This window comes from Prunus mume, linkage group LG4 (genome assembly GCF_029339155.1).
Source record: "Prunus mume cultivar Tortuosa linkage group LG4, ASM2933915v1, whole genome shotgun sequence".
Taxonomy (NCBI): domain Eukaryota; kingdom Viridiplantae; phylum Streptophyta; class Magnoliopsida; order Rosales; family Rosaceae; genus Prunus; species Prunus mume.
The window spans coordinates 18,532,799-18,560,123 of NC_142701.1; the positions used below are offsets into that span (position 1 = coordinate 18,532,799).

The 27,325-nt window shown below is 37.8% G+C and overlaps 7 protein-coding genes across 10 annotated transcripts; all 7 read left to right on the forward strand.

The window, feature by feature from the left end:
- Positions 1-1,765: 1,765 nt before the first annotated feature.
- Positions 1,766-3,258, forward strand: LOC103329906 (Gibberellin-regulated family protein). Of its 2 annotated transcripts, XM_008232433.3 has the most exons (4): positions 1,769-1,958; positions 2,068-2,112; positions 2,235-2,637; positions 2,788-3,258. In XM_008232433.3, exons 1-4 carry the CDS (start codon positions 1,899-1,901, stop codon positions 2,970-2,972), a joined length of 693 nt encoding a protein of 230 aa, XP_008230655.2. In that variant the 5' UTR covers positions 1,769-1,898; the 3' UTR covers positions 2,973-3,258. The 2 variants fall into 2 exon arrangements, with proteins under 2 accessions (XP_088905937.1, XP_008230655.2); XM_089049811.1 differs by lacking the exon at positions 2,068-2,112 and having other exon boundaries at positions 1,766-1,958.
- A 755-nt stretch (positions 3,259-4,013) lies between these two features.
- LOC103329907 (uncharacterized) lies at positions 4,014-4,976 on the forward strand. The gene is made up of 3 exons (XM_089050853.1): positions 4,014-4,170; positions 4,344-4,397; positions 4,520-4,976. Exons 1-3 carry the CDS (start codon positions 4,114-4,116, stop codon positions 4,727-4,729), a joined length of 321 nt encoding a protein of 106 aa, XP_088906979.1. The 5' UTR covers positions 4,014-4,113; the 3' UTR covers positions 4,730-4,976.
- Positions 4,977-6,431: 1,455 nt separating this feature from the next.
- On the forward strand, positions 6,432-8,324 carry LOC103329908 (uncharacterized). Its single transcript, XM_008232435.3, has 4 exons — positions 6,432-6,540; positions 6,617-6,661; positions 6,908-7,078; positions 7,274-8,324. The coding sequence occupies exons 1-4, from the start codon at positions 6,487-6,489 to the stop codon at positions 7,613-7,615; spliced, it is 612 nt and encodes a 203-aa protein (XP_008230657.2). The 5' UTR covers positions 6,432-6,486; the 3' UTR covers positions 7,616-8,324.
- A 1,334-nt stretch (positions 8,325-9,658) lies between these two features.
- LOC103329909 (uncharacterized) lies at positions 9,659-10,600 on the forward strand. The gene is made up of 3 exons (XM_008232436.3): positions 9,659-9,745; positions 9,989-10,133; positions 10,250-10,600. Exons 1-3 carry the CDS (start codon positions 9,680-9,682, stop codon positions 10,432-10,434), a joined length of 396 nt encoding a protein of 131 aa, XP_008230658.2. The 5' UTR covers positions 9,659-9,679; the 3' UTR covers positions 10,435-10,600.
- Positions 10,601-12,058: 1,458 nt separating this feature from the next.
- LOC103329911 (uncharacterized) lies at positions 12,059-18,157 on the forward strand. Its single transcript, XM_008232437.3, has 18 exons — positions 12,059-12,385; positions 12,463-12,654; positions 12,741-12,896; positions 13,119-13,412; positions 13,535-13,752; positions 13,839-13,913; positions 14,087-14,153; positions 14,332-14,657; positions 14,858-15,091; positions 15,185-15,372; positions 15,888-16,029; positions 16,136-16,244; positions 16,375-16,477; positions 16,597-16,780; positions 16,895-16,993; positions 17,075-17,133; positions 17,330-17,435; positions 17,680-18,157. Exons 1-18 carry the CDS (start codon positions 12,148-12,150, stop codon positions 17,842-17,844), a joined length of 2,955 nt encoding a protein of 984 aa, XP_008230659.2. The 5' UTR covers positions 12,059-12,147; the 3' UTR covers positions 17,845-18,157.
- Positions 18,158-19,160: 1,003 nt separating this feature from the next.
- Positions 19,161-23,256, forward strand: LOC103329912 (senescence-associated carboxylesterase 101-like). 2 transcript variants are annotated; one of them, XM_089050865.1, is made up of 5 exons: positions 19,161-19,810; positions 19,918-20,263; positions 20,510-21,085; positions 21,245-22,090; positions 22,782-23,256. In XM_089050865.1, exons 1-5 carry the CDS (start codon positions 19,800-19,802, stop codon positions 22,860-22,862), a joined length of 1,860 nt encoding a protein of 619 aa, XP_088906991.1. In that variant the 5' UTR covers positions 19,161-19,799; the 3' UTR covers positions 22,863-23,256. The 2 variants fall into 2 exon arrangements, with proteins under 2 accessions (XP_088906991.1, XP_016649280.2); XM_016793794.2 differs by lacking the exon at positions 22,782-23,256 and having other exon boundaries at positions 19,509-19,810; positions 21,245-22,378.
- Positions 23,257-23,920: 664 nt separating this feature from the next.
- On the forward strand, positions 23,921-26,229 carry LOC148918065 (GPI ethanolamine phosphate transferase 1-like). 2 transcript variants are annotated; one of them, XM_089050867.1, is made up of 7 exons: positions 23,921-24,029; positions 24,222-24,455; positions 24,549-24,736; positions 25,252-25,393; positions 25,510-25,618; positions 25,749-25,851; positions 25,971-26,229. In XM_089050867.1, exons 2-7 carry the CDS (start codon positions 24,312-24,314, stop codon positions 26,143-26,145), a joined length of 861 nt encoding a protein of 286 aa, XP_088906993.1. In that variant the 5' UTR covers positions 23,921-24,029; positions 24,222-24,311; the 3' UTR covers positions 26,146-26,229. The 2 variants fall into 2 exon arrangements, with proteins under 2 accessions (XP_088906993.1, XP_088906992.1); XM_089050866.1 differs by having other exon boundaries at positions 23,988-24,124; positions 25,971-26,228.
- The last annotated feature ends 1,096 nt before the right edge of the window (positions 26,230-27,325 follow it).

Below are 27,325 nucleotides of genomic sequence, written 5' to 3' on the forward strand. Positions count from 1 at the left end.
TATTTGTATATTTCTGTTTATATGGGGCCTAAAGCCTAGTCTGTGCTGCAGTAGAGTTATCATATCATTGCCCCAATGGCACCGAGACGTGATGGGTCTTTTGGCGTTTCTCCATGGACTGGTGAAGAAGTAGGTGAGAAGCAAGCTACCGATGTGATTCTGATTCTGAAATCTGAAAGGTTGAATGAATTTGCTTAGATAAAATCCAACGGCAGAGGATTAACAGTAATCCACCCACTCTGTCAATAATGATTTTTGGGAAGTGTGATATAAAGCTATTCCCTTTGCAAAATGAAAAAGGAAAAGTAAATTGTCCCTACTTAATTTAACTGGGGCATGTCTCACTTTTACTGTACTCAAATTCGAATCGGACTGGACTCTAGTGTTTTTGTTCAAACCAGGGGGCCTTTGCTTCACTTGTGCCAGTTCATATATGCACCCACCTCAAAACCCAATTTCGATAAATTTGTATTTATTTGTATGTGCATGTATATTATCGGCAATTTAGATAGCACATATCACATTGTTATTAACAGAAATATAGAAATTTCTACTTACATAATAAGAAAGAAAGTATTTTACACATATTTTTATTTTATAGGCAGCTCGATTAGCGCATATATTAAGATTAAGATGAGCTGAGGGCCTAGCTGAAAAAGAAAGCCTGAAAACTGTGATTTTAATAGGGTCTTTCTCTGACATATCCATACCAAACACGTTACTGTGAAATCATAGTGTTGCTCTCAAGTTTAGTTTTGGAGTGTTGTAAATTTGTTAATGCCTTTCAAATTACTTCTGAAATGAAACCCCTGGTACAGAGTTACATATATATATATATATGGATCATATAGGGTTAGGTCCATCTAGGCATAGCATACTGATACAGCAGACATGTCATTGATACCACATGCATGCAGCAGCAGCTTCCTATATTTGAATAAGAATATGAGAAACAGAACCAGCAGTGTAAGTTCTTATGGAACCGACCAGTTGTAATCTATATAACTTCCTAGATTTGCTCAATCAATTGTACTCTCATAGATCTGTCAATTACATCGTTGGATCCTTCCCAGGAACCAGCTGTACATTACCGTATGAGTATTAATGTCAATACAAATAATCCCCAAGGATCCCAAAATAATGCCTTTCTTAATTTGGATCCATGGTTGCATTGATTCACTCATGTTTTGAGTAGACAAGTTCATGTGGAGGAGTGAAGAAATCTGCTTAGCAATTAACCCAGAACCCCATATCGTCTTTATATTTTAACACAAAAGAATTTAGGAAACAATCACAAAAAAGTTGTAATCAAGTGATTAAGAGTAGTTACTCATGTTATTTCTAACCGTTAAATGTCTATATGACACTTTTAAAATATCGATTAAAGATACTCTAAGAAACAATCATAAAAACTATATAATTAATTAATTAAGAGTAATTACTCATATTATCACGTAAAAAGGATCAAACAGATAGGGAAGCAATTAATGAAATTTACGAGAGGAAACGTAGCTTTGGCTACAAGCTAATATTTTATGAGACAGACCTCGTGCGGAGGAAATTAATTTATTGTGATGGGGTGGAGGTGACACGGAGTGTGATGAGATGAGTGAGAAAGAGTGAAATAGATAGAAGATAATAATAGTTTAGTGGACGCTCTCATAGGGGCAGGTGGGTCGAAGTCTCAGGACAGATTTTTGGACACCAAGGCATAACTTATGTCTCACCGATCTGCTCATTTCATCAAAAGCAGCTGGCATGCATATCGGCAGCTTGTAGAAATATCTCTTTTTGGTCCTTTTTCAACACTATTTATACCACATCCCTGCTTCTGCTACAAATCGTCTGTGTCTTTTCCTTCTTAGCTCGTCAGGCTTGACATTTCCAGCTGTTCCGCAATGGCTGCTTCCAAAGCCATTCTCCTTCTACTTGCTGCTCTTCTCTTTGTTACTTCAAGGGTAATTATTATTTCCATCCCAATTTATAAGCATTTTTTATTGTTTAGTTTCCCATATCTTGGGTGTGTCTAAATTGGTTTGAAATCCCTTTTTTTTTTTTTTTTTTAAGGCTTCTTCTTCATCACTTGAGCACCATGAAGAACTGAAGTTAAAGGTACTATTTTTTTTTTAACTTAAAACAGTGTGGTAAAGTTGAGTTTATATCTGGAAGTAACAAAAAGCTTTAATCTTGACAGTGTTTTTGACCTTCAATGTGGTAAACTTAATTAATTTCAGGCTGCTTATTCCAAAGTCTTAGTACTTGCACCAGCTCCTTCTAAGCTTCCAATAGTCAAGGCATCGGCTCCACCACCCCTGGTCAAGGCTCCAGCACCAGCTGTTCCGAGGATCAGGCCGCCCACTCTACCACCAGTTCCGGTGATCAAGCCGCCCACTCTGCCACCAGTTCCGGTGATCAGGCCGCCCACTCTACCACCAGCTCCGGTGATCAGGCCGCCCACCCTACCACCAGCTCCGGTGATCAGGCCGCCCACCCTACCACCAGTTCCGGTGATCAAGCCGCCCACTCTACCACCAGCTCCAGTTGTCAAGCCACCCACTCCACCAACTCCTGTCAGTCCTCTGACCCCAGCGAAGCCACCCACTTACCCACCACTGCCCCCAGTTAAATCCAAAGAGGGTAAATATTTTCTCACCACCGTACCATAGAGAAGTGAATTTTTCATGCCTTTTCATGCAGTAAAAAAATGCTAATCTTGATTATTTTTTCATGGTGTTTCTGCTAACTACTTAATTTGGTTTTTTTGTGAATAATTGTGTGATGGGGCAGATTGCATCCCTTTGTGTGACAAGAGGTGCCAATTGCATTCAAGGAAGAGAGTCTGCATGAGAGCTTGCATGACATGCTGTGACCGCTGCAGATGTGTTCCTCCCGGAACTTTTGGCAACCGGGAAAGATGTGGCAAGTGCTACACTGATATGGTCACCCATGGGAACAGAAGCAAGTGCCCTTGAAAACAAATCACAGCTTTCTCTCGCTCTGTTATTTTGAATTTTAAGCCTGCCATGTTTGCTTAAGACTGTATGAGAGAGGAGAAGCGAGAAAATAATTGTTTTCCAGTGTCCTTTCTAGTTTCTTTCTACTGCTTCCTGCATCTATTGAATGTGAATGGGCAATTACTAGTACTAGTGTGTATAATGTATGGCCTCGGCTCTTTGATTCAAATTTTCAATGTCGTGTAGCGGATGTTAGTTAATATATATATATTATTGTACTTTTTGGCCCTTGGTGGGTACAACATTTATCGTGCCTGCTTTCTTTAACAGCTTTATCGTTGACGTTTTCACATTCTAGACTTGAAAACGTCGAACCAAAAATGTGTATTTTGCTATAACAAAGGATTTTCATGAAACGGGTATATCATTATTTTGATATTCCCGATTAATAATCCTATGACACGAACATCATAGTTGGTTATCTAATTCTCCTTCATATTATGTGATTCCCGTAAACTTTGGTTCTCCAATTTTCCTTCATATGTGAATGTGAATGTGATGTGTAAATGTTCTTCTTGGTGCTCAGCTCAGTCTTGAAGAAATCCCACTGGGTTTTCCTTGTAATTTGGTTATTGGCTTTAAAAATAAAAAATAAAAAATCTTAAATGCCAAAGTGAGGAGAATCCAAGGGCTTGAAGATGTGGGCCTCAAGGCATAGCCTAGTAGCATTGCTACCTAATAATATTAATAGGTGGGCCCTAACATTTCCTTCATGCAGGGTGGGCCTTTTCGCCTGTGTTAATAGCCGAGTACCTACCAAAACAAAAATGGATGGATCTTTCTTTCTAGGTCCATATATTTTCATTTTCATTTTCTTTTTATAATAACTTTAATTGTATTTTATTTAAATAAATTTTGACTAAGGTTCTTTGCAAGGCATGTGTTCCCACATGCATTTATAAGATGATGAGGAACAGTATCAGTGGTATGCTTAGGGAAATAGTGGTGTTCTAAGCGTGTAAAAATCTCTCTCTCCACCCTTTTAACACTATTTATACCCCATCCTAGTTCTCCTACAAACATCATCTGCCTTCCGATAGCTCTTACACTTTTCTACTGCATTAATTCCTCTTGATATTCCACCTGCTGCTTACGATCAATGGCTCTCAAAGCGTTCCTCCTCCTCTTCGTCACCATTCTCCTAGTTACTACAATGGTAATTAGTTAATTATATACTGATAATTTGATTCTTCGTCGTCCTAGTAAATAGGCGAGGAAATAAAATTTGTTTCTTCCTCCTTGCAAAAATAAAGCTGCATATTTACTTGTGTTAGGTGCTTTTGTAATTTTAATTTTCCTCTCGTTTGAACGACATTCTTGTTTTTTAAGGTTTCTTCCCAGGACGATCCCGAAGAAGAACTCAAGGCAAAGAGTAGAATTAGAGTAAGTACATTGATTTATACACTTATTTAGTATCAGGACAGTGCTACCTGTTTAATTATTATACAGCTTTGTACATTAAGAGAAATTATTGAGAGAAAACTTAACATTTAATCTGGTTTCAGCCAACGACGCCAAAAGCAAAGACACCACCCAAAGCCAGGTCACCACCAGCACCAAAAGGTGGCAAGGGAGGCAAGACCAAGCCATTCCCCAAGTGGCCGCCTTCACCGGCAGTGGACAAGCCTTATCCTCCATTTGACGAGCATAACGACGATGAGCTAACTCCACCACTTCCAGTAGCTAATAAGCTAAAGGTACACAATTTTATATAGTTTTTTTTTTAAAATAAAAAAGTTTTAAGACAGTAATGATCATTTATCGTATGCTTAAGTTTTGATATTCTGGTTTCAGGTGGGTCGGTATGGTGAACCCGTAGCCTCGTCAATTGGGAATTGAGCAACGAATGTTAGCCAGAACCGAGTATAAGTATATGAGAAAGACAATAAAGTATATGTAATACTGTATATGTACTAAGACTCTTATTATAATTCAATAATATCTATCTATTTAATTGCTCAATCAAGCTTCCTTCATTAGACCATGTTATTGACAGCACGCTAAATCAAATGGTCATTTTAAATGTTAATTACGTAAACGAAAGAAGATGACTTTTTTTTTTTGGTTCTAAAGGAGCCGAAGCTTAGAAATAAAACTACATTAACAAACTTCTGGGTCTAGTAGCCCCACTCAAATCTTTCAGTAGATAATGTTCAAACCCTGAAAAAAGCATTTGCACAGCAATTTGAGAATTACATTCAATATTAAGTGGGAACCATTCCTTGTGGCACGCCAAAACAATTTCAAATTAAGAAGATGGCATTTTCGCTGCACCAATTCAGCCAAGTCAAAAAGGGCCCAAATTTTTTGGACTACATCCATTACTTAATTTCTTAAAAATTCTATACTACAAAAGCGTCCTTCAACTTCAAACACTCAAGTGAAAAATCAATATATGTATTCCTTCGGCAACCCAAAATCAATGGGACAGAATGAGTGACCCAATTCAAGTCCTTATAAAACCATTGTAAAATTTTTTGACTTATTTGTATTTTTTATTTTGTATGTACGTACGTAATTCTTCACATGCTTACATTAGATGGCATGTGATACCACATGGAGTGCTTATGGATTGGAACACACAATTATACAATAAGTATTGTTGGCTACTCACTGCAAAATTGAAATTGCATTACTAAGAAGGGCAAATCTCATAATTTGAATTCAATGAGGTATGTAGTGTTCATTGTTAATTAGATTGTTGGATATCCTTTCACCAGCGTCATCTGCACTGCAAATTGATATAGTCGCATTACTTAATTTATAAGAAGCTCGTATCTCATAATTTGATTGTCGATTAACAATTTTAACTTCAAGAGACTTGTAACTCAAGCACATGTAATGTAAGATCATTTACCCGAAGTCTTTGTATACTTGATCTTTCTTCTTTCCAATATTGTATATATTAACTCCGTTTAGTTTGGTCCATGCGTGACTGCCTTTTTAGTTTGAGTCGAACAGTTCATGTGGAAGGGTCTGAACGATCAGAGTAACAAGTGAAGTAGAGTAGCCACTCAGCCATATATTGACCCACAACCCCAAATTGTTTTTATATATTGTTAATACAAATGAGGCTGGCAAACCTAGGAACCTCAAATACACCCGGCTGAAGAGGAGGAAATGTAGCTCATTTGGCTCCAAGAGTTTTTCGATCGCGTGATCATTTCGAAGGATGTTCATTTATTGGTTACACATACTGTGATGGGAATAGAGATGATAGTGGAATGCATGGCCACAGTCGTCCTTGGGGAAGGAGGGTCGAACTCAGAAGTCAGATGTTGGACGGCAACCCATGACTTTTAGTTATGCTTATGTCCCTTATTTATGAATCAGCTTGTAAAAATTTCTCTCTCCATTACCTTTCGGCATGCATGCACCGTGCATGTACGCTACATATATATATATATATACACACACTACTTGTTCTGCTAGCTAGAATGTTCATCTTACATCCGTAGCTAATATATCTACAATGGCTTTCAAAGCTATGCTTCTGCTTGCTACTATTCTCTTAGTTACTGCAAGGGTATAGAGTCTATGCCTCAAGTGTTGTCGACGGTTAGGTGTGTTTCAATTCACTGATACCAATCCTGTCTTTGTAGGTTTCCTCAGATGATCATCCAGAGAAAAACGCAAAATTTTGGGGGGTATGATCCTTCTTTCCAATATTGTATATATATTAACTTGATATCACTTTGCACATCCTTCAACTATAGCTAGTGACTAAAATTTGAAAGCAGTACTGTTATCCACTCTGGTATTATTGAAATTGAAGTTTTATACATGACAAGATACATACATACAGCCATTTCTTTGGGATCAATTTGATCTCTAGTGCTAATTTCCACGGATTTGAGATGCTCAATTATATATTGAACTCATGATCTATACAGCTATTTCCTTGGGAGGATTGGGATGATGAACCACCATTCAATATCCCAATCCCAATACCGACACAATCTCCACCACCGCCACGATCTCCACCACCGTCACCACCTCCAGCCAAAGCACCGGCTCCAGTTCCACCTCCAGCGAAAGCACCTGCACCAGCTCCTGTGTACCCAGTTAGGTCCATTCAAATTGAATAAATCTACGCACTACTTATCTAATGCATGGCACCAAATTACAGCTAGCTCAACACTGAGGAGTAGCTAATTGAACTCAAGAATAGTAGCCAATTTACGCACTACTTAATTGTAGATACAATTATTTTTACCTTTAATTTTTGAATTATTGATAATGCATGCATGCTTATGCAGCCACCTTCGGCTCCGACTCGGAAAAAGGACGGCGATGATTCCTCTTTCCCAGGAGGAGGCGTTATCCCACCGTTCGTTCCCGTTCCACCGGTCTTCCCAACTGTACCGCCTGTTCCAATATCGGGCGGCGGAACCCGGAGCCCAAGCACAACTGGTCCCCCTCCCAACATCAAACCGTCACCCCCACCCAACACCAAAACTCCAAACAACTCCCGTCAATGCACGTGCGCTCCTCCAGTTCCAGTAGTGAAGAACCCTAACCCTAATCCTCAGATCAAGGCCCCGCCTGCTCCACCCTCTCCCATCACGTCCCCATCCACTCCACCATCTCCTTTCCGCTGAAGGCCTCGCCTCCACCTCCACCATCACCACTTCCCAAAAGGCAACGCCGCCGCCTTCACCTCCGAAGAATAAGGCGCCACCACCTCCAAAGAAGAAGGCACCGCCTCCACCACCACCGTCGGACGAGCAGGAGGGCGCACCGGAGGAGGCACCAGCTCCCTCGCCAAGACATCTGGGGAAAGCACCACCTCCAATACCTCTAGCGAAAGCACCGCTGCCGCCTCCACCTCATAAGATTAAGGCGGCACCAGCTCCCTCCTCAAAACATTGTCCGAAAGCACCGCCTTCGAAACCTCTGGTGGACGCACCTGCTCCGAAACCTAATCTGGTGCCCAAAGCACCCGCTCCGAGGCCTAATTGGGTGCCCAAAGTACCAGCTGCACAACCTCCACAAAAAGGACCGGCTCGGAGACCTAATGGGGGACGGAGAGCACCTGCTCCAAAACCGGATCGGTTGCGAAAAGCACCCGCCCCAGAACCGCTCGTGAATGAACCGGCTCCGATATTGCTACGCTGACATGTTCTTGAAATTTTGGAATCAAGTTTTTTCCTATTTTTCCCTTTCGTGAGTTCATGTCACGTGAGCTGAATGGAAAATAACAAAAATAAAAGGCTTTTCTCTCGTTGTTAATTTTGTAATCCATCGTATCCTCCTATCTATGCATATCATAAAATAAAATGGGCAATTCAATAGACCCTTTTGACTCAGTATCCAATGATTTGGTGCTTCGTTTTAACAGAGAATATTCAGGCAAACATATAGTTAATATGGCGCCCAAGGATGTGCACGATTTTTAAAGTTGAAAGGATATGCATTTTGATTTGGATCCTCTCTCTTAACCTCATATGCAAAATATTGTTCAACATCCTTGATTTTTAGGAATGAAAATCAATATGGGATTTTTTTTTGTGTGTGTGTGTGTGTGGAGGAGTAGGCTGCTTTTAATCATGAGCGCTTGCAAAAAGAAAACAATCTTACAAGAGATGAAAACTCGAAAGCGAACACACTACAAGGGGAGGGGTGGTTTTGTAAATCAAAATACTTTTTTACTAGACTAGACCCTGTCAATAAACAATATTTTTTATATATAAAATATTTATATATAAAGTCAATTTCATAAAGATTGAAATCCACTACTACTTCTATATAAAATTAAATATAAATAACTCGGTATAAGTTCCAATTCTTATGATAGAATTTGGGTGTAATCTATACACACATGTATTGTTAATAATCCAAGTCCTCTGACTTCAATGTCACATAGAATTACATTTATTTTCTAATTTTATGATGTAATCATATATATATTTTGTATTTTTAAATTTATTTTCATGTTCCAATTATGCCCTTGTGATTTATAGTGCAAACTCAAAATTGGACCTATATCTAAAGACCCCAATTAAATAATAGTTGAACATAAAAAAATTGAACCAATTTTGTGATGAAAGAGGAATACACATATATAAAATCAATTATTTGTGCAAATTCCACCTCCACAAATTTGATAGACGAGTAATTGATTTGTATTTTGTATGTAAATAATTTTTTATATATAAAAAATACAAATCAATTACAATTTGATACGAGTAATTGATTATTTAATATCTTTTCTAGACATGCCAAGAACATCTCGTAAACTCATTACATATAAGCAGCCTCCTCACATGAATTATTCATTAGAAGATAATATAATCTCGTAACACGAACTAAAAAATGCGATCTTTTTATCAGATATATAAGTTATTACCAACCCAGGATGGTCAGACAGGCAAGCAATGAACCACGAAATTCATGAAACTTCAGCTTCTGGGTTACAAGTTTGGTAAGGCAGGCCTCGTGTGAAGGACATCATCAAACGGATTGTAACACATACTCTAATGGCAAATGGATCTAAGAGTTTAGTTTGGTGCATGGGCACCGTCCTTGGAGAACTCTCAAGTCAGATTTTGGTCGGCAAGCCATTACTAATGTCTCATGATCGGAGAAGCTGTCACATGACACTTCAAATCTCCACCTAATTTGAACACTATTTATACCATGTTCTTGTTTCTAGCTAAATATATATGTACAAAATGGATTTCAAAGCTATGCTTCTTCTGTTTGCCTCTGTTCTATTAGTTTCTGCAGAGGTAATTAATTATAAATTTTCATTTTTATCTTTAATTCATCTTTATTATTTTTCCACAAAAGTTTTGAATTGGTTCATCTGTCTAGGTCTCATCTAATCATGGTCCTCATGATCAGGAACTCAACATAAAGGCATTACATATCTTTAATTATATCAACAACCATGCATATATATTGAGTGTTAATTTTCTACAGTTTATTACTGTTCTATTGGGTATCGGTTCATCACATTAGTTTACGAACAGGATCGGTATGTACGCTACGGTAGTTTTCGTAAAGGGAATCCAGTATTCAGGGCACCACCATCGCCACGTCAGATGAATGAAGCGGCTCCTACCGGGGTACCTGTGGCCATGCCATTCATTGCTCCCCAAGTTACGACCAACCGGGGTAAGGACGTGTCCAATTTCATGAAAAGATTAAATAGAAATGTGCTTTTGGATCAATAACGTTAATTACTATGTGTTTTTTGCTGATTTAATTAATTTAATTTTGTGGGCATGGAGATTGCGTCTCGTTGTGTGACAAGAGGTGCAAAATAGAAACAAATAAGAAGATCTGCAGGAGATCATGTATGGCATGCTGTGGCCGCTGTAAATGTGTTCCTCCGGGATATTATAACAGCAGCAACCTAAACAAATGTGGCAAATGCTACACCAATATGAACTACCACGGACAAAAGTGCCCTTGATTAATTAATCCTCAGATCAACTAATTAATTAAGCACGAGATCGATGTAATTAATAAGTACTGTGAGACTTGATTCACAGATGCCACAAAATAAATGGGTTATGTATTACTTAATTTCATCATCTATTTATTATATGGGTGATAGATAGGCCCAAAGTATTTAATCATATTGAATTGTCCAGTGTCAATGGCTTATATAATTAGTTAATCAGAGTCAATACATGAAAATTGAAGTCTATATATTGCTATTTCGACATAAAATAATAAAGTTTTTATAATTATTTATATGGATTTGATAGAACCCTTGCTTTGCCCAATGGGAAAGTAGATTGATTGATGCTGTTATTACTTCAAGCAGAAATATTGAACGCAAAAAAACAAGGTGGCTATTCGTGATGAGCATTCTTTGTAATTGTCACCTGCAGTCCAGCAAATCACATCACTACAACTCATTCCCATCTGATCCGCTTTTGCTAATAATAATATCTGGACCCAAGTGCCTGTCTGCTACCCAGAAGAACAAAACTCGAAACATAGAAACTGGCTTCAGTGAAATTGGCCAGTAATTACGTACAGAAAAGGACACAGAGAAAAAGCTAGCTTGGCTAGGGAATTTGGCTTTATAAATTGGTGAGAACCAACACAAGGAATTGCAAACCAGTCAATTGTTTACTTGGACAAGATCATAAATCATCACGTATATATATTTATAGAAATGGCTTCCCAGAACCAAAAGGTTGCAGCTATCATGGTGATTTGGGTTGCAATTGCTAGCTTGATGCTGGCTGTTTCAGCAGCAGTTGGCACTCCTGAAGCTGCTCCTAGCCCATCTGCAGCACCAACTCATGTCATTACATCAGTTCCGTCGATTCTGATTGGTGTTTTGGGCTTCATTATGTATCTCTTTTAATTTGTCTCAAGCTATATGCTTCATGAAAGATTATCATGTTCGTGTTGCTGTTGTTGTTGGCTCTTCTGATCGATGTGTAACAGTATCTGAATGTTAGAAATTCCATATATATGGTATTAAATTAATTCTATGTTATACACAGCGGTTTTGGTTTTATTTATTTATACAAGCGATATTGAAAAAGAGAAATTTGGACACATAATCTCGAGTGTGTATGCATAGGTAACTCATCTTAACTACTTGAGTTACAAGCCTCTTATATTGTACTCATAAGTTTGGAGACAAGTAGCATTAATCTTATTTTTATTTCTTACTAAATTTAGCTAAAATAACCTTAAAATTTTCATTATCTTTTGTTGTTGTCGTCGAAATACGAAATTTTTGACAAAAAAGAGAGATGATTTGGTGTGCAACAGTACAGAGGAAGAGGAAGCCAAAATGCTTGCCGAAGAAAAGAAAAACAACGGCAGAGGAGAAAAACGAGCCACTTTCTCTCCATAAATGTAGGGAGCAAAAAGTTTGTTAGCCAGATTAGGGAGTTGTTGAGGTTCATCTAGCAGATTTTCCTCCAAAACTTCCTATTTTGACTAATTAAGAAGTCGATATTAATATAAAATCACATATTCATCTGGGCCTCGGCCCTATATGTAACTGGGCCCAGAATCGAGGCCCAATGTATAAATAAGCCGAAATTATTTCTGGAGAAGCCTAGGAAAAAGACAGAGAAGAGTAAGAGGGAAGCGTTGAACGACGTTTGTGAGGAACGGAGGGAAAGCGGCGGAGTGAAAACAAGAGAAGCGAGAGATGGGCGGTGAAGAGAGGGAGTTAGGAGAAGGAAGCAACGTAAAAGCAAACGCGAAGAGAAGAAGAAGGACATGGCTGAAGAGGAAAGAGAAATGGCTTGTAGTACTTGGCGTTGTTCTGCACGCCGTTTATATGCTCAGCATTTTCGACATCTACTTCAAGTCCCCCATTGTTCATGGCATGGATCTCGTTACCCCTCGTTTCAAAGCCCCTGCAAAACGCCTCGTTTTACTCGTCGGTACGCCCATTTTCCTTCTCAACTTTACTCTGTTTCTTGCTTGAGTTTGCTTTAAAGCTTTTGAGCCTGTGCTGCAGCTGATGGTCTGCGAGCTGACAAATTCTTCGAGTCCGATTCTGAAGGAAAGTTCAGAGCTCCATTTTTAAGAAGCGTGATCAAAGAGAAAGGTCGGTGGGGAGTTTCACATGCTCGTCCCCCCACTGAGTCAAGGCCTGGACACGTTTCTATAATTGCTGGGTTCTATGAAGATCCCAGTGCTGTTACGAAAGGTTGATTCTCTTTTCTCTTTTCCTTTTCTTTTTCGCATTCATACAGACGAAATGGCTTAACTGAAGATACCCAATTCGTTTCGCAGGCTGGAAAGCTAATCCTGTTGAATTTGATTCGGTATTTAACCGAAGCCGGCATACTTTCTCTTATGGTAGTCCTGATATAGTTCCAATCTTCTGTGCTGGCTTGCCTCACACCACCTGGAACAGTTACCCTCATGACTTTGAAGACTTCGCTACTGGTATCTCTGTTCTTTTGTTTTTACTTTTCAATTTGCAATTTCTACTATTAAAGTTTACATATTTAGTGATTATTATTATTATTTTTTTCCTTCAACGCTAATGGTTTAAACAAATATAGACGTGATAATGCCTTGGGTACAAAGATACTGCTGCTGTACACTCTGTTCTGTGGTTCTCACTATCTCAGCTAATGCTTTACCAATTTGTATGTGTTAATGCAGATGCTTCCTTTCTGGATGAGTGGTCTTTTGATCAATTTAAGGGACTTCTGAATAGGTCCAAAGAAGACCCGAAGTTGAAGGAGTTACTTTTACAGGATAATCTTGTCGTATTTTTGCACCTACTTGGCTGTGATTCAAATGGTCATGCGCATAGGCCCTATTCGTCCATTTATCTCAATAATGTTGCGGTTGTTGACAGTATAGCTGAAAGGGTTTATAATCTTCTTGAGGATTATTATAGGGACAATCGTACATCGTACGTATTTACTGCTGATCATGGAATGCATGACAAAGGTTGGGTTTTCTTTTACTTTAGAAATTTTTTGCTTCACTTTTTTCACTGAATTATTATAAGTTTGATCCTACATCATTTCTTCCCTTATAACGGTTCTTACATGTTATTATTTTACTGATAGGAAGCCATGGAGATGGGCATCCTTCAAACACGGATACTCCCCTTGTTGTTTGGGGAGCAGGTGTTAAACATCCCAAGCCAGTCTCCAGCAGCAATCATTCTGATTGTGGCTTTCGTTTTGTTGATGAACATATGCATGACACGCCAACACCTACAAAATGGGGCCTTCATGGCATTGAAAGGGTGGATGTTAATCAAGCAGATATTGCACCTCTCATGGTTGTCCAATTTGTTTTCTCGAGTTTTTTCCCTTTATAACACCTTCAAGTTTTTCACTCTTATTTGCTGATTGATTTTTCTGGCAGTCAACTCTTCTTGGTCTGCCATGTCCTGTAAACTCGGTTGGAAGTTTACCCCTTGATTACATAGACATGATAAAGGTATAGTCAACTGGTTTGAAGGTGGATTTCTTGTCTTTGGTTTAAAGGATGTAAAATATGTTATCCCTTATATATTCGCCAGCATATGTATATTCTATTTGGTTAGTTCTGCTGGTTCAACTAGATTTTAAATGGCTAGACAACTGAGATTTCCTTTTTGTTTCATTGTCCAGGAAGATGAAGTTGAAGCTGTGGTTGCCAACACAAAGCAAATTCTCAACCAGTTTCTTCGGAAATCACGTATCCTTTGTCATATGATTATATATCTAAGTGATGAATAAAGAGTGTTTATAAGATAAAGATATAAACAATAGTGTTTTTAAGGATATTCACTATATTCAATTCTACTGAAGCTTTGAGGAACTAAAGTAGGTAGAGACTGCATATTTAGTAATCTTCGATTTCTTGACAAAATTAGAGACGAAGCAGTCAAATTCGTTATATTTCAAGCCTTTCAAACCACTGGGCGATTATTCCTCCCTATTGGATAAGATTGAGGATCTAATATCCATTAGAGACTATGCAGTTGCAAGGAAGCTGTCTGAAGATCTCCGAGTCTTGGCGTTGCAAGGACTTCACTATTTTCAAACTTACGATTGGCTGATGCTCATGACTGTAATTATTCTTGGGTATATTGGTTGGATGACCTATATTGTTCTCCATGTGCTGCAATCTTATACTTCATTGGCAGGGTATATGTTTAGAAAGGAGCAAGCAGATCATCAGACAGATAATACCAGAAAAGTAATTTTTGTGTAAGCTTGACCTCTTGTAAGCTTTAATAGTGGTTTTCAAATTGAAAGGAGTTCACAAATACAGATTTTTTTAAAGAAAAAAAGGAGCTAAAGTAGAAGTTTGGGAATATATGAGATTTGGATGTCTATAAGGGTTTTTATATTCTCTAGCTATACAACATAACTCATGAATCTCATTATTTATTGTAGGTACAACTTTGTGGATGCCTTTTTCTGGGACTACTTTGTATTATACTGTTTAAGGAGCATTCTCCTCCTCTTTACCATGCATACACATCAATGACAGTATTTCTGTGGACACAAATTTTTAGTGAATATCGGTTCATCAAAGCATTATGGAAAGAGTTATATGGAAGAAGAATCAATTACTTTGCTAAAATTCTAGCCATTGGTGTTTTCTCAGTATTCATTCTTGAATTCCTGGTATTGAATCAAAATTATAAGTTTTCATGCTGCAAGCCATGTTAAATTGGTACTCTAAAATTCTGAACAGTGTAATTTTGGCAATTTCTGCAGGTGAATAGCTTTACTCAGAGGAAGCTATACACTTGGTGTTTCCTGGTTTCTGGGGTCATATCCTTCCTTTATCTTTTAAAATTGATTCCTTGGAGATCTGGCATACCAATCTTTGTTTGTGTTGCGTGTTGGTTCTTGTCTGTATTTACTTTGATGCCAGCAGAAATTCCCGATAATAATCGTCTAGTGTAAGCCATCTCTTCTTGAACATCTCTATGGTGTTGGGATGGGGGGAAGGAAGGGATGTGTGTGATTAATTTTTCAAATGGTTGCAGATTTCATTGTTAAATGAAAGATCTTAAGAGTTGTTAGCACATTCTCCAATTCGGACAATGCCTTTGTTGTACTGTGTGAAATCGGGCCGTGGTTGAGATTTCATTCATTCAATTTTTTTACTACTTTTTAAAATGAAATGCATATTATCAGAAGGGAGGGTTAATCTGGTATATGCCCAATGCATATACCCCTGAACAAGCCAATATATTAGTTCCGAGAACTAAAATTTGCTATCATAGATATCTTTATTAGGTATGTGTAAAATTAAGAAAAGAATATGAATGCATGTATAGTTAGTCAACAAAGATAAGCTATTTAAGAAAAGTCGACAATATACTTGTATCAATTATCTTGAGTTCTGTGTCTATTGTAACATTTGGATTGGCCTTGAAAATGATGTGCATTCTGTGACAATTCATGTTCATAGGATTGGGAGTGGAGTTATGATTATTATGATAGGAGTAGCTGCTAGGTTGCTAGATCTGCATACCGAAGGAAACAAGTTTTGGCTAAGTATCTGCAATCATGACAAGAAGCAACCTAAATTTCCCATGCTCTTTCAGTTACAGGTACTTAACCTATCTCCGTCCTCTGTTGGTATGGAAGGAAGCTTAATGTATAGGGTGTAACTTAACAGATATGGAGATAATTTTTTCATTTATGCTTGTGAATTAGGCTCTTTTGGTTGGATTATCATCCGTGATGGTGTCAATATCAACCTCTCATAGAACACAGAAGCAAGAACTACTTGCTTTGCACCAGATTACAAATTGGTCCATTGCTGGTATGGTTTTGAACTCGTCCCTTCTAGGTTAATGATTAGTATATCAGTTGACAGGTGTTTAATGGCGGAAGAATTTATACCTGCAAATTACATGACTATTTATGTTTATCTTTAATTTGTCTTGTCATAGGTATCTCGATTGTACTTCCATTATTTTCAGCAAATGGTCTCTTGTCCCGGCTTACTTCCATATTTCTTGGTTTTGCTCCCACATTCCTTCTATTATCTATTGGGTACAGTCTATTTATATGCTAACTGTCATGCTTGCCTTCATTTAGAAGATCTTTGAATATGCGGGTTGTTGGGATGAATTTTTATATTTTCTTTTCATTCATTCTGAAAACTTATGCAGATATGAAGCTGTCTTCTACGGTGCTCTGGCTCTTGCACTCATGGCTTGGATACTAGTTGAAAACACACTTATTTACTCGAGTAAGGTGAACAGGTTCTCAAGCTCCTTTAACAATATGGAAGATAATGTCATACTTGATGGTAGATACTTGCAGCTGTCTGATGTGCGAATTCCATTAATCTTTGTAAGTGCTATCTTTTCTTTTCGTTACTTTACTGAAGAAATTGCCTGATTGTTCTAGAAATTTAATGATTTAACTGCTCATGATATTGATCTCTGATGTCTTTTGTGGTTTTAGATGGTTTTATTTAATGTTGCCTTCTTTGGAACGGGTAATTTTGCAAGTATCGCAAGCTTTGAGATTTCATCTGTCTATCGATTTATTACTGTCTTCAGTGTAAGTGAAGGTTGAACTTTCCTTGGCATCTATCAGATTTGTTGCCACTGCTTAGCTGATATTATTTGCTTGTAATTGCAGCCATTTCTTATGGCCGCCTTACTTATCTTCAAGTTATTCATTCCATTCCTGCTCGTCATGTAAGTGCAGTTACAATTTTGTGTGTGATAACAAGCTGGTTAAAACACCATTCTTATTTTGACACTGTTCGTTAATTATAGAATGGAAAAAATGCAGTTTTACTTTACTAGCATGTAGAGTAAATTCCTTTTCTCTTATATATGAAATTGTAAGAAATAGTGGTTCTCATATAATTTGTGTTTGACTGACATGCAGATGTGTATTCAGTGCAATAACAAAACTAAACCGACTACCACGGTTGGGATGCTATTTCCTTGTTATTTTGTTCTCGGATGTAATGACTATGCATTTCTTCTTCCTGGTAAGGTTACTATGTTCTTGAGATGAAATTATGTTTTGGACTATGTCATTGTATTTTTCTATTGTAACGATAGGATAATTACCTTACAAAGTAATGTTTCAAATGATTCCTTGGTTAGAAATGTCTGATCCATGCAGCATGCCACACTATGTATACTACATGTGCGTGGACGAACACTTGTATTATACTGCATCAGATCAATGCTTTCTTCGAAAACCCTACTGACCATTTTGATTGATATCAGGTCCGAAATACAGGAAGTTGGATGGAAATTGGTAACAGCATCAGCCATTTTGGAATCGTGAGTGCTCAAGTAGTCTTTGTGCTTTTGCTTTTTGCCGTCACAAATATATACACAAAAGATATCAACATTGGTTCAGCAGACCGGTCCTCCCAGAAAGCCATGTAAGCCATGCTAAATTGGGATATTGGGCATCGAAATAAATCACCAGTTTTCAGGAAAGGTGAGCTTTAATGTTCTTAAGGCACCTCTCACGGTCCTAATAGCAGCTTACTGCTCTACAACTTTGCCCTTTCTTCCTACAACTGCTCATTGCTTGGAGATGAGAGATTCAGAGCAATAGGATTTTCTAAGTGTTCCCCATTCAATTGAAATTTTTGGCACGCTTCTCACATGTATTGATTAGTTGATACAGTGTAACGAGTTAAACCTATTTACAGATCATTAATCAATTTGTAAATAAATTTATTTATGTTTATGGTTAGAAAGATTACAAATTTATAAATAAACCCAATCCTAGACATGTATTTATAAAAAAAACCCAAGCACTATTTAAACATAGAAACACACTCAAAATCAATTTCAAAGTCAACTTTTTGGGTGCGTTTATAAATGAGTTTTGAGTGTGTGTAATGATGGGTTTTGGGTGTGTTTATATGTTTAAATAGTGCTTGGGTTTTTTTATAATTTCAACCCCTATTTTGGGTGTTTTAGTGAAACTCCCAAGATTAATCTTGATTAAGAACAGAAAACAAGTTGGGTCCCATTTCAAGCCTATTTACATATTTCAATGTCCAATTTCAGCTCATCTGCAGTTTTGCAGGGCAAAGCCCTGCCCATGTTTTCACATGGGCTTCATGGCAAAGTGGCTTGAACAATTAGCAGCAAGCAAGCAACTCGTTTGAAAATAAAATAGAAAAAATACTTTGGATAACAATAAGACAGAAAAGAAGGGAAAAGAAGCATATTATAAGGCTTAAGTGATGATTTGCCCCCTCAATTTATACCTAGTTTTTATTTACCCCATATATATATTTTTTTAGAAAATAAAGAATATGAACTTCTGTTTTTCGCCAATTTCCCTCTTACCATCTAAATCCTCAATATTTCATCTAATTTGTCGTTAAATATGAGGGTAAATTAGTTATTTTTATGTTAAAATAAAATAAAATCTTACCCAAATCCTCACAAATCACACCCCCACCCATTCTATCTCCCTTGACTTCTCTCTCTGCCCTCATTGCACTCAAAGATCGAATACATCCCATACAGCAACACCAAAACCACCAACACATATTTGAACCAAAAAAAAAAAAACAGATGCACATATTCGAACACACAAAAAACCCCATCTATTTGAGCAAAAACCGCACCAGGGGCGGGGTGTTGTGGCGAGGTGGGTAACTTTGTGAGTGTTGGGGCTAGGCCTGGGGTTTGGGGGAAGAGAGAGAGAGTGATGGTTGTGGGGTGGTGGCTATGGGTGGCTGTGGGAGGGTGGGTTGCTGAGAGGGGAGGCCGCGATGGGTAAAGGGGTGGTCGTGGGTCTTGGGGTGAGTTGCGAAAGGGGAGGCAGCGACGGTGGGTTGCGAATGGGTCTTGGGGTGAGTTGGGGGCATGTGGGCGGGGATAGGTTTCTTTTTTTGTTTTTGTTTTGTTCTCTTTTTCTTTAACTTTTTCTAAATAAAATAAATTTATTTTCAATGATTTAATAGAAAAATGGATGAAATGTTGATGATTTAGATAGCATGGGGAAATTTGAGAAAAAAGGAAGTTCATATTCTTAATTTTTTATAAATTAAAAAAGGAATATATGGAAAATTGAAAGTTCGGTAGAAGTTCAATGGCAAAACACAAGTTAAGCCCTTATTATAATGATGGTGGGTGAATTCTTAAGAAAAAGTATGGCCATTTGCTTAAGCTCTTCCGGGAAGCTTTCAAGAATAAACTCGGCGTTGACGAAGACATAGACTTTGGTAGACTTGGTGGAAGTTTCGTCGCCATGGGGCCATTTGATTGGAGGAGGGATAGCAATTCATTTCCATGTATATAAGAACGACATCAACCATCCTGGTTTTCATTCTCCTCTACTGTGTTAACATATCTGAAAAAGCTACAAGAAGAAGATGAGCAATAAGTAAGTAAAGTTCAATGTTCTTTTTCTTTCTTTCTCAATGAATTTTTTTCCTTTTTATAGTAAAAATTTAACAAACGCAGTTTTTTGGTTTGATTTTTTGATGACAGATTTAGCAGCGGCCTAGAATTGGCAAATGTGCTGTTGACCTCTGAACCCCTACACCAGTCATGGGATGCAATTCAGAATGATAAGCAGAAGGTCAATCCAAATGCACAACCAACCTTACACATTAATACAACCCAACAAGCAGATCTTACCATCATAACTTTTCTTACTTCACCCATGTCTTTGAGAGGACAAGAAGGCTTGATTTTGTCATCAACTTTTAAGGAAAGAAATCTCCCTGACTTTGGATTTTTGCTCAACAAAAGCAACCCAAGTTTCTCCCTCAATGAAGCTGCAATCAATCTCTTTGCCTCTCGTTTTGATGAGCTTTGTCTTCTGAAAACTGAGGTTCGTACCTTCTCTCTCTTTTCTTTTGTTTTTTGTCTTTCCTTAAACTCATCATTTCTACTTTTGACAACTTGTGAATTTGGAGAAACTCTAAGTCTAACTATAGTAATCTGATAGAGTTTCCTATTTTGTAAGTAATGGACTTTTTCGTTATCATAATTAATTTGACAAACTATATTGCAAATTTGCAATTGAGTACGTGACTAGTTTGTATATTTGTAACTTTTGATAATGTTTGTGGCACAGATTAGCAGATCAAATTCATTAGTAATTATCACTGGACACTCTATGGGAGGCTGTGTGGCTACGATCTTCACCTTATGGCTGCTAGAAAGCCTCAACTTATCAAAAGCCAAACGCCCCCTTTGCATTACTTTCGGTTCACCCCTTACTGGTGACGAACACCTCCGAAAATGTGTTTCACAATTCCCAACATGGACTTCTTGCTTCTTGCATGCAGCCTCTATCCAAGATCCTGTACCTAAACTCTTCCTATCCCCAAATCCAACTGCTCTCGGAACCGGTACTCAAGTTAGTGCTTATAAGCCTTTTGGAACATTCCTGTTGTGCTCTGATTCTGGTTGTGCTTGCTTTGAGGACCCAGAATTGATTTTGGAGTTGGTGGTAGCCAACTCTCAGGGTGATCAGACCCAATATCCTGATGTGGGGATTCAGTTTTTTGATTATGGAAAGCTCTTGGAACATCTCAAGCTCAAGGCATTTTGTAAAGATGTCTTTGAGTTGGCTGAAAGCGATAGAGTTCCACTTAAAGCTAGCATTATCACACAACTGACAGCAATATTTGGAGTTCTCCAATCACAGGTAGCAAAGTTTCAATGCAAATATGTGATTTGGTAATGTTTTATGTTTTCATCCTATAAGCCTACAATACATACATTATTTGCAAAAAAAATGTTAGCAATATTCCCCGTTGTTAAATTTTACTTCTACTAATTCCTTCTCTGCTGCTTTGTTAAAAAGGCATTGCAACAGAAACAACTCAATCTGATAAAGAAGATGGAAACACATGAATATAAATTAGCAATACAGAAGACGAAGGCTTCCAATGCTGCCAAGAAATTGAATGATATGAAAGTGAACATGGTCTACCTTGAGTGGTACAAGAAGGACTCAAAAGGTAGGGAAATTGGATACTATGACATGTACAAAAACAAGCGGAACAGGAGTGACATCAGCATCGAAGAGTTTAAGAAGAAGCTGTCGAATTACTGGCAGGACTCGGTTGAAGAAGTAGAGAATAAGCCCCAGAAAGAAGGAGCTGCCTTTCGAACTCGTTGGCTTATGGGAGGTACAACCTACAGAAAGATGATGGAACCACTTCACATTGCAGAGTACTACAAGGACAAGGATGGGAAAAACTACATAGAGGAAAGGCCTAAGCATTTCATTCTGTTGGAGAAATGGCTCAAGGAAGAGGAGGAAAGGAAGGTAGCAGAGAGAATTAGAAGAGGGGAGACAGTTGAAGACGGTCCAAGCAAGTCAAAAGCAGAGAACGTGGCTTCTAGTCTGACTGATGATTCTTGTTTTTGGGCACATGTTGAGGACGCTCTTATCTTATGCAATCAGCTGGAGAAGGGACAACCGAGTTTTCAAGAAAGGGAACAATGCAAGCAAAAGTTGATAGAGTTTGAGGAGTACGTGTTGGATGCCCTCAAGAATTTTGCTGTAACCCCTGATATTTTCTTGAAGTATAGCAGCTTTATGGCATGGTGGAAGCAGTATAATGACATTGTGGGAAGCTCAACAACACAACTGGCTCGTATTATGACGGATGGCAGGTACCACGATTATGAGAAAGGGGTGAAGGTGGTTTTCTGATCTCTATAATCCAATGAATAAGTTTTATATGCCAACCGGATGGAGCATGTTGAAATTTGTGCCTTGTTGGTGTGCTTCCTTTCGTAATTTCTTTTTCCTTTCCTAGTAGGCTTTGGTGGTTGAATAAACCTGTGTTGGTGGCTTTGTTGCTTTGTAAGGGTATTGCAAATTGGGTTTTGCTGCCGATCTTGGAATTAGCAGAACTTTGTGGCTTGTTTTAAGTTGTATTAATCTTGTAACTCGTAAAGAAGTTGTAGCTGTAAGTTTTGTTGTGTACATGTCTCTGGTGTATGGATGAGCTGTTGTTAATTAACTTGGATGTTGTCATGGATACCAAAATTTAGCAAATACATATATGTATTTATATATGGGAACAAACCCAGCTTAGATGGGACCACCATCTAAGCTGAATCAACAGCTGCCATTTAATCTCTGTAATTTGACCAACCTTTTTGGGTTTTGATTCAAACATTTTTCCCTCTTTCGATCCTCGGTTGGCCTTTTGGGTTTTCTGCTCAAAGGCAAAGGCCATTATTATGTCACAGTGTCTTCTTCACACACGCATACTTTATGATTTTACTCACTGATAAGGTTGTGGAGTTTATTTATTTCCATGTATTTGAAGATTATTATAATTTTCTCTTGACAAAGTGATAATTAAAATGATTCAAACGTACAGGAGGAGGATCGATCTCGAGTGTACGAGAGTAGACACACTCTCTCAGTCAACTCACCGAACTCTCAACTCATGTCTATTTGAAGATTATTAGATGGAATGGGGTGATTATTGACCATGTCAAGTCCAGCGCTAATGATACACCCCTGGATGCATCTATTCATAAATACAACTAGATCACCGCTATTTAAGATTTAACAAACAGAAAAAAAGAGCAGGGCCAATGGGCCATTTCAAGAAATGGCGCTGAGGCTGACTTAGAAGTTTCCTCTTGCTGCTTGCTGCTTGGATTAGTAATCAAAGTTTTGATTGTATCTTCCTTTTCTTTCTTTCAGAAATATTGACATGTTGTATACCATACCACCATATCACCACATGAATCTTTCTTTTATGTGGTTTTAATAGGAATAGGATGCTTTTAGTTGGAGCATGGTTGTAAATGAACCTTGTTCAACATCAATAGAAAGGGAACTTCACATAGTTTTGTCCATAACGGACTAAGACCAACTGCTATGCATTGTTTTAGCATTTTACAGCTTTGATTTATACGGACGTTTGGATTGAGGAAATCATATATTACAAGGCTTGCAGTTGGGTATCAAATTACATGCTCGGATCGGTTTTGATGGCAGGCTAGAATAGATACTATGCTTAATTATGCCATACATAGTTGATCAAACTGCAGGCAAGTTGGGGAGGGGAGAGGACTTGAAATCAGTCATTCCTTGGCTTGTCTTGAGAAATCCTTACTTCACTTTCCTCCATGCCGTCACAAGCTGCCCCGGGAGGCCTTGTGCTCGGCTTTTTGTCGCCAGTGGTGGCCATACAAGACTGCTGCAGGCACAAAACTCTTTTGGGTGTCTTGACACTTTGTTTGAAATTGCGACTCAAGCCTTGTGTGTAGAAGGGTGAATTGAAAGATGAATGGCTTTGTTAAGTTAGTGAGCCACAGCTCGGAGAAGGAAATGTATATATATTAAAATATATTTAAAGAGTATTGTCGAGCGGCTATATTTATTAAATATTTTCGAATATTTAAATATATAAATAGTATAGCCGACCGGCTATAATCTTTACTATTTTCAAACTTACGATTGGCTGATGCTCATGACTAATTATTCTTGGGTATATTGGTTGGATGACCTGTATTGTTCTCCATGTGCTGCAATCTTATACTTTATTGGCAGGGTATATGTTTAGAAAGGAGCAAGCAGATCACCAGACAGATAATACCAGAAAAGTAATGTTTGTGTAAGCTTGACCTTTTGTAAGCTTTAATAGTGGTTTTCAAATTGAAGGAAGGAGTTCACAAATACAGATTTTTTTAAAGAAAAAAAGGAGCTAAGGTAGAAGTTTGGGAATATATGAGATTTGGATGTCTATAAGGGTTTTTATATTCTCTAGCTATACAACTTAACTCATGAATCTCATTATTTATTGTAGGTACAACTTTGTGGATGCCTTTTTCTGGGACTACTTTGTATTATACTGTTTAAGAAGCATTCTCCTCCTCCTTACCATGCGTACACATCAATGACAGTATTTCTGTGGACACAAATCTTTAGTGAATATCGGTTCATCAAAGCATTATGGAAAGAGTTATATGGAAGAAGAATCAATTACTTTGCTAAAATTCTAGCCACTAGTGTTTTCTCAGTATTCATTCTTGAATTCCTGGTATTGAATCAAAATTATAAGTTTTCATGCTGCAAGCCATGTTAAATTGGTACTCTAAAATTCTGAACAGTGTAATTTTGGCAATTTCTGCAGGTGAATAGCTTTACTCAGAGGAAGCTATACACTTGGTGTTTCCTGGTTTCTGGGGTCATATCCTTCCTTTATCTTTTAAAATTGATTCCTTGGAGATCTGGCATACCAATCTTTGTTTGTGTTGCGTGTTGGTTCTTGTCTGTATTTACTTTGATGCCAGCAGAAATTCCCGATAATAATCGTCTAGTGTAAGGCATCTCTTCTTGAATACATCTCTATGGTGTTCGGATGGGAGGAGGAAGGGATGTGTGTGGTTAATTTTTCAAACGGTTGCAGATTTCATTGTTATTGGAAAGATCTTAAGAGTTGTTAGCACATTCTCCAATTCGGACATGCCTTTGTTGTACTGTGTGAAATCGGGCAGTGGTTGAGATTTCATTCATTCAATTTTTTTACTACTTTTTAAAATGAAATGCATATTATCAGAAGGGAGGGTAAATCTGGTATATGCTCAATGCATATACCCCTGAACAAGCCAATATATTAGTTCCAAGAACTAAAATCAGCTATCATAGATATCTTTATTAGGCGTGTGTAAAATTAAGAAAAGAATATAAATGCATGTATAGTTAGTCAACAAAGATAAGCTATTTAAAAAAAGTCGACAATATACTTGTATCAATTATCTTGAGTTCTGTGTCTTTTGTAACTTTTGGATTGGCCTTGAAAATGATGTGCATTCTGTGACAATTCATGTTCATAGGATTGGGAGTGGAGTTATGATTATTATGATAGGAGTAGCTGCTAGGTTGCTAGATCTGCATACCGAGGGAAACAAGTTTTGGCTAAGTATCTGCAATCATGACAAGAAGCAACCTAAATTTCCCATGCTCTTTCAGTTACAGGTACTTAAACCCATCTCTGTCTTCTGTTGGTATGGAAGGAAGCGCAATGTATAGGGTGTAACTTAACAGATATGGAGATAATTTTTATTATTTTATTTTTTATGCTTGTGAATTAGGCTCTTTTGGTTGGATTATCATCCGTGATGGTGTCAATATCAACCTCTCATAGAACACAGAAGCAAGAACTACTTGCTTTGCACCAGATTACAAATTGGTCCATTGCTGGTATGGTTTTGAACTCGTCCCTTCTAGGTTAATGATTAGTATATCAGTTGACAGGTGTTTAATGGCGGAAGAATTTATACCTGCAAATTACATGACTATTTATGTTTATCTTTAATTTGTCTTGTCATAGGTATCTCGATTGTACTTCCATTATTTTCAGCAAATGGTCTCTCGTCCCGGCTTACTTCCATATTTCTTAGTTTTGCGCCCATATTCCTTCTATTATCTATTGGGTACAGTCTATTTACATGATAACTGTCATGCTTGCCTTCATTTATAAGATCTTTGAATATGCGGGTTGTTAGGATGAATTTTTTTATTATCTTTTCATTCATTCTGAAAACTTATGCAGATATGAAGCTCTCTTCTACGGTGCTCTGGCTCTTGCACTCATGGCTTGGATGCTAGTTGAAAACACACTTATTTACTCGAGTAAGGTGAACAGGTTCTCAAGCTCCTTATTTAACAATGTAAAGAATAAAAGAGATGGAATAATCGTTATATTATTCATATCATGTTGTACATAATACTATCCTTTATATACTAAGTTTACAATCTCCTATTCTAGCATAATTCCTAATTAAGGCTACAATCTGGGTTTGACCCATAAACCTTGGGGTCTAATATAGGAAAGACAATTACAATATTTACAATCTTTCAATTACAAGATTTGATTTACAACACTTCCCCTCAAGTTGGAGAGTGAATGTTGTGAAGTCCCAACTTGCGACTTAAATAATTGAAGGCATCTCCTCCTAAGGCCTTCGTAAATATATCTACTAGCTCATCTTGTGAAGAAATATAGGAAGGAGAAATTACACCAGCTTGCAGTTTCTCTCTCACAATGTGACAATCAATTTCAATGTGCTTCGTTCTTTCATGGAAAATTGGATTTGCAGCTATATGTAGTGCAGCTTGATTGTCGCAATGCAAAAGTGTAGGAGCCTTCTGTGTAACTCTTAAATCTCGCAATGCAAAAGTGTAGGACCCTTCTGTGTAACTCTTAAATCTCGCAATATATAGTGCAACCATGTGATCTCAAGACATGTGACTGCCATGGCCCTGTACTCTGCTTCTGCAGATGATCAAGCAACAGTTGACTGTTTCTTTGATTTCCATGAGACAAGAGAATTTCCTAGAAAAACACAATAACCTGTTGTTGATCTCCTTGTTGTTGGACAACTTGCATGATCTGAATCGCAATAAGCTCTCAACTGAAGGTTGTTCATAGCCGGGAAAAACAAACCTTGACCAGACGTGCCTTTAATGAATCTTAAAACACGAAGTACGACCTCCATATGTGGTTTTTTGGGTTGGTGCATGAACTGACTCAAAATCTGAACCTAATAAACAATGTCTGGCCTTGTGACAGTAAGATAAATTAATCTTCCTACCAACCTCCTATATCTCATCAGATCGATGAGAAGATCACCATATGTGGGTTTCAATTTCACATTTTGCTCCATTGGGAATTTTTCTAGTCGTGCACCTGTCAAGCCTGCATCTTGTAAAATGTCTAAGGAATATTTCCTTTGTGAAATAAAAAGACCTTTCTTAGATCGGGAAAATTCAATGCCCAAAAAATACTTCAAGTCACCAAGGTCTTTGATGTGAAACTGTTTGATGGCAATGGGTTTGTGACCAGGCTGTAAAGGAACAAGCGTCCAGGTACGATTGAGTTGCAATGCATCCAACTCGGTTTCATGG

Bases quoted from the DNA above. Each gene is read 5' to 3' on its own strand.
- LOC103329907 (XM_089050853.1), top strand. From the start codon at position 4,114: ATGGCTCTCAAAGCGTTCCTCCTCCTCTTCGTCACCATTCTCCTAGTT. The intron at 4,171-4,343 runs GTAATTAGTTAA...TTGTTTTTTAAG, and splicing joins TTCTCCTAGTTACTACAATG to GTTTCTTCCCAGGACGATCC. The intron at 4,398-4,519 runs GTAAGTACATTG...ATCTGGTTTCAG, and splicing joins AGGCAAAGAGTAGAATTAGA to CCAACGACGCCAAAAGCAAA.
- LOC148918065 (XM_089050867.1), top strand. From the start codon at position 24,312: ATGACAGTATTTCTGTGGACACAAATCTTTAGTGAATATCGGTTCATC. The intron at 24,737-25,251 runs GTAAGGCATCTC...TCATGTTCATAG, and splicing joins CCCGATAATAATCGTCTAGT to GATTGGGAGTGGAGTTATGA. The intron at 25,852-25,970 runs GTACAGTCTATT...AAACTTATGCAG, and splicing joins TTCCTTCTATTATCTATTGG to ATATGAAGCTCTCTTCTACG.
- LOC103329909 (XM_008232436.3), top strand. From the start codon at position 9,680: ATGTACAAAATGGATTTCAAAGCTATGCTTCTTCTGTTTGCCTCTGTT. The intron at 9,746-9,988 runs GTAATTAATTAT...GTTTACGAACAG, and splicing joins TTCTATTAGTTTCTGCAGAG to GATCGGTATGTACGCTACGG. The intron at 10,134-10,249 runs GTAAGGACGTGT...GTGGGCATGGAG, and splicing joins CCAAGTTACGACCAACCGGG to ATTGCGTCTCGTTGTGTGAC.
- LOC103329908 (XM_008232435.3), top strand. From the start codon at position 6,487: ATGGCTTTCAAAGCTATGCTTCTGCTTGCTACTATTCTCTTAGTTACT. The intron at 6,541-6,616 runs GTATAGAGTCTA...CTGTCTTTGTAG, and splicing joins TTCTCTTAGTTACTGCAAGG to GTTTCCTCAGATGATCATCC. The intron at 7,079-7,273 runs GTTAGGTCCATT...ATGCTTATGCAG, and splicing joins CACCAGCTCCTGTGTACCCA to CCACCTTCGGCTCCGACTCG.
- LOC103329906 (XM_008232433.3), top strand. From the start codon at position 1,899: ATGGCTGCTTCCAAAGCCATTCTCCTTCTACTTGCTGCTCTTCTCTTT. The intron at 2,113-2,234 runs GTACTATTTTTT...AATTAATTTCAG, and splicing joins ATGAAGAACTGAAGTTAAAG to GCTGCTTATTCCAAAGTCTT. The intron at 2,638-2,787 runs GTAAATATTTTC...GTGATGGGGCAG, and splicing joins CCCAGTTAAATCCAAAGAGG to ATTGCATCCCTTTGTGTGAC.
- LOC103329911 (XM_008232437.3), top strand. From the start codon at position 12,148: ATGGGCGGTGAAGAGAGGGAGTTAGGAGAAGGAAGCAACGTAAAAGCA. The intron at 16,478-16,596 runs GTACAGTCTATT...AAACTTATGCAG, and splicing joins TTCCTTCTATTATCTATTGG to ATATGAAGCTGTCTTCTACG. The intron at 16,781-16,894 runs GTAAGTGCTATC...TTGTGGTTTTAG, and splicing joins TGCGAATTCCATTAATCTTT to ATGGTTTTATTTAATGTTGC.
- LOC103329912 (XM_089050865.1), top strand. The intron at 20,264-20,509 runs GTTCGTACCTTC...TTTGTGGCACAG, and splicing joins TTTGTCTTCTGAAAACTGAG to ATTAGCAGATCAAATTCATT. The intron at 21,086-21,244 runs GTAGCAAAGTTT...TTTGTTAAAAAG, and splicing joins TTGGAGTTCTCCAATCACAG to GCATTGCAACAGAAACAACT.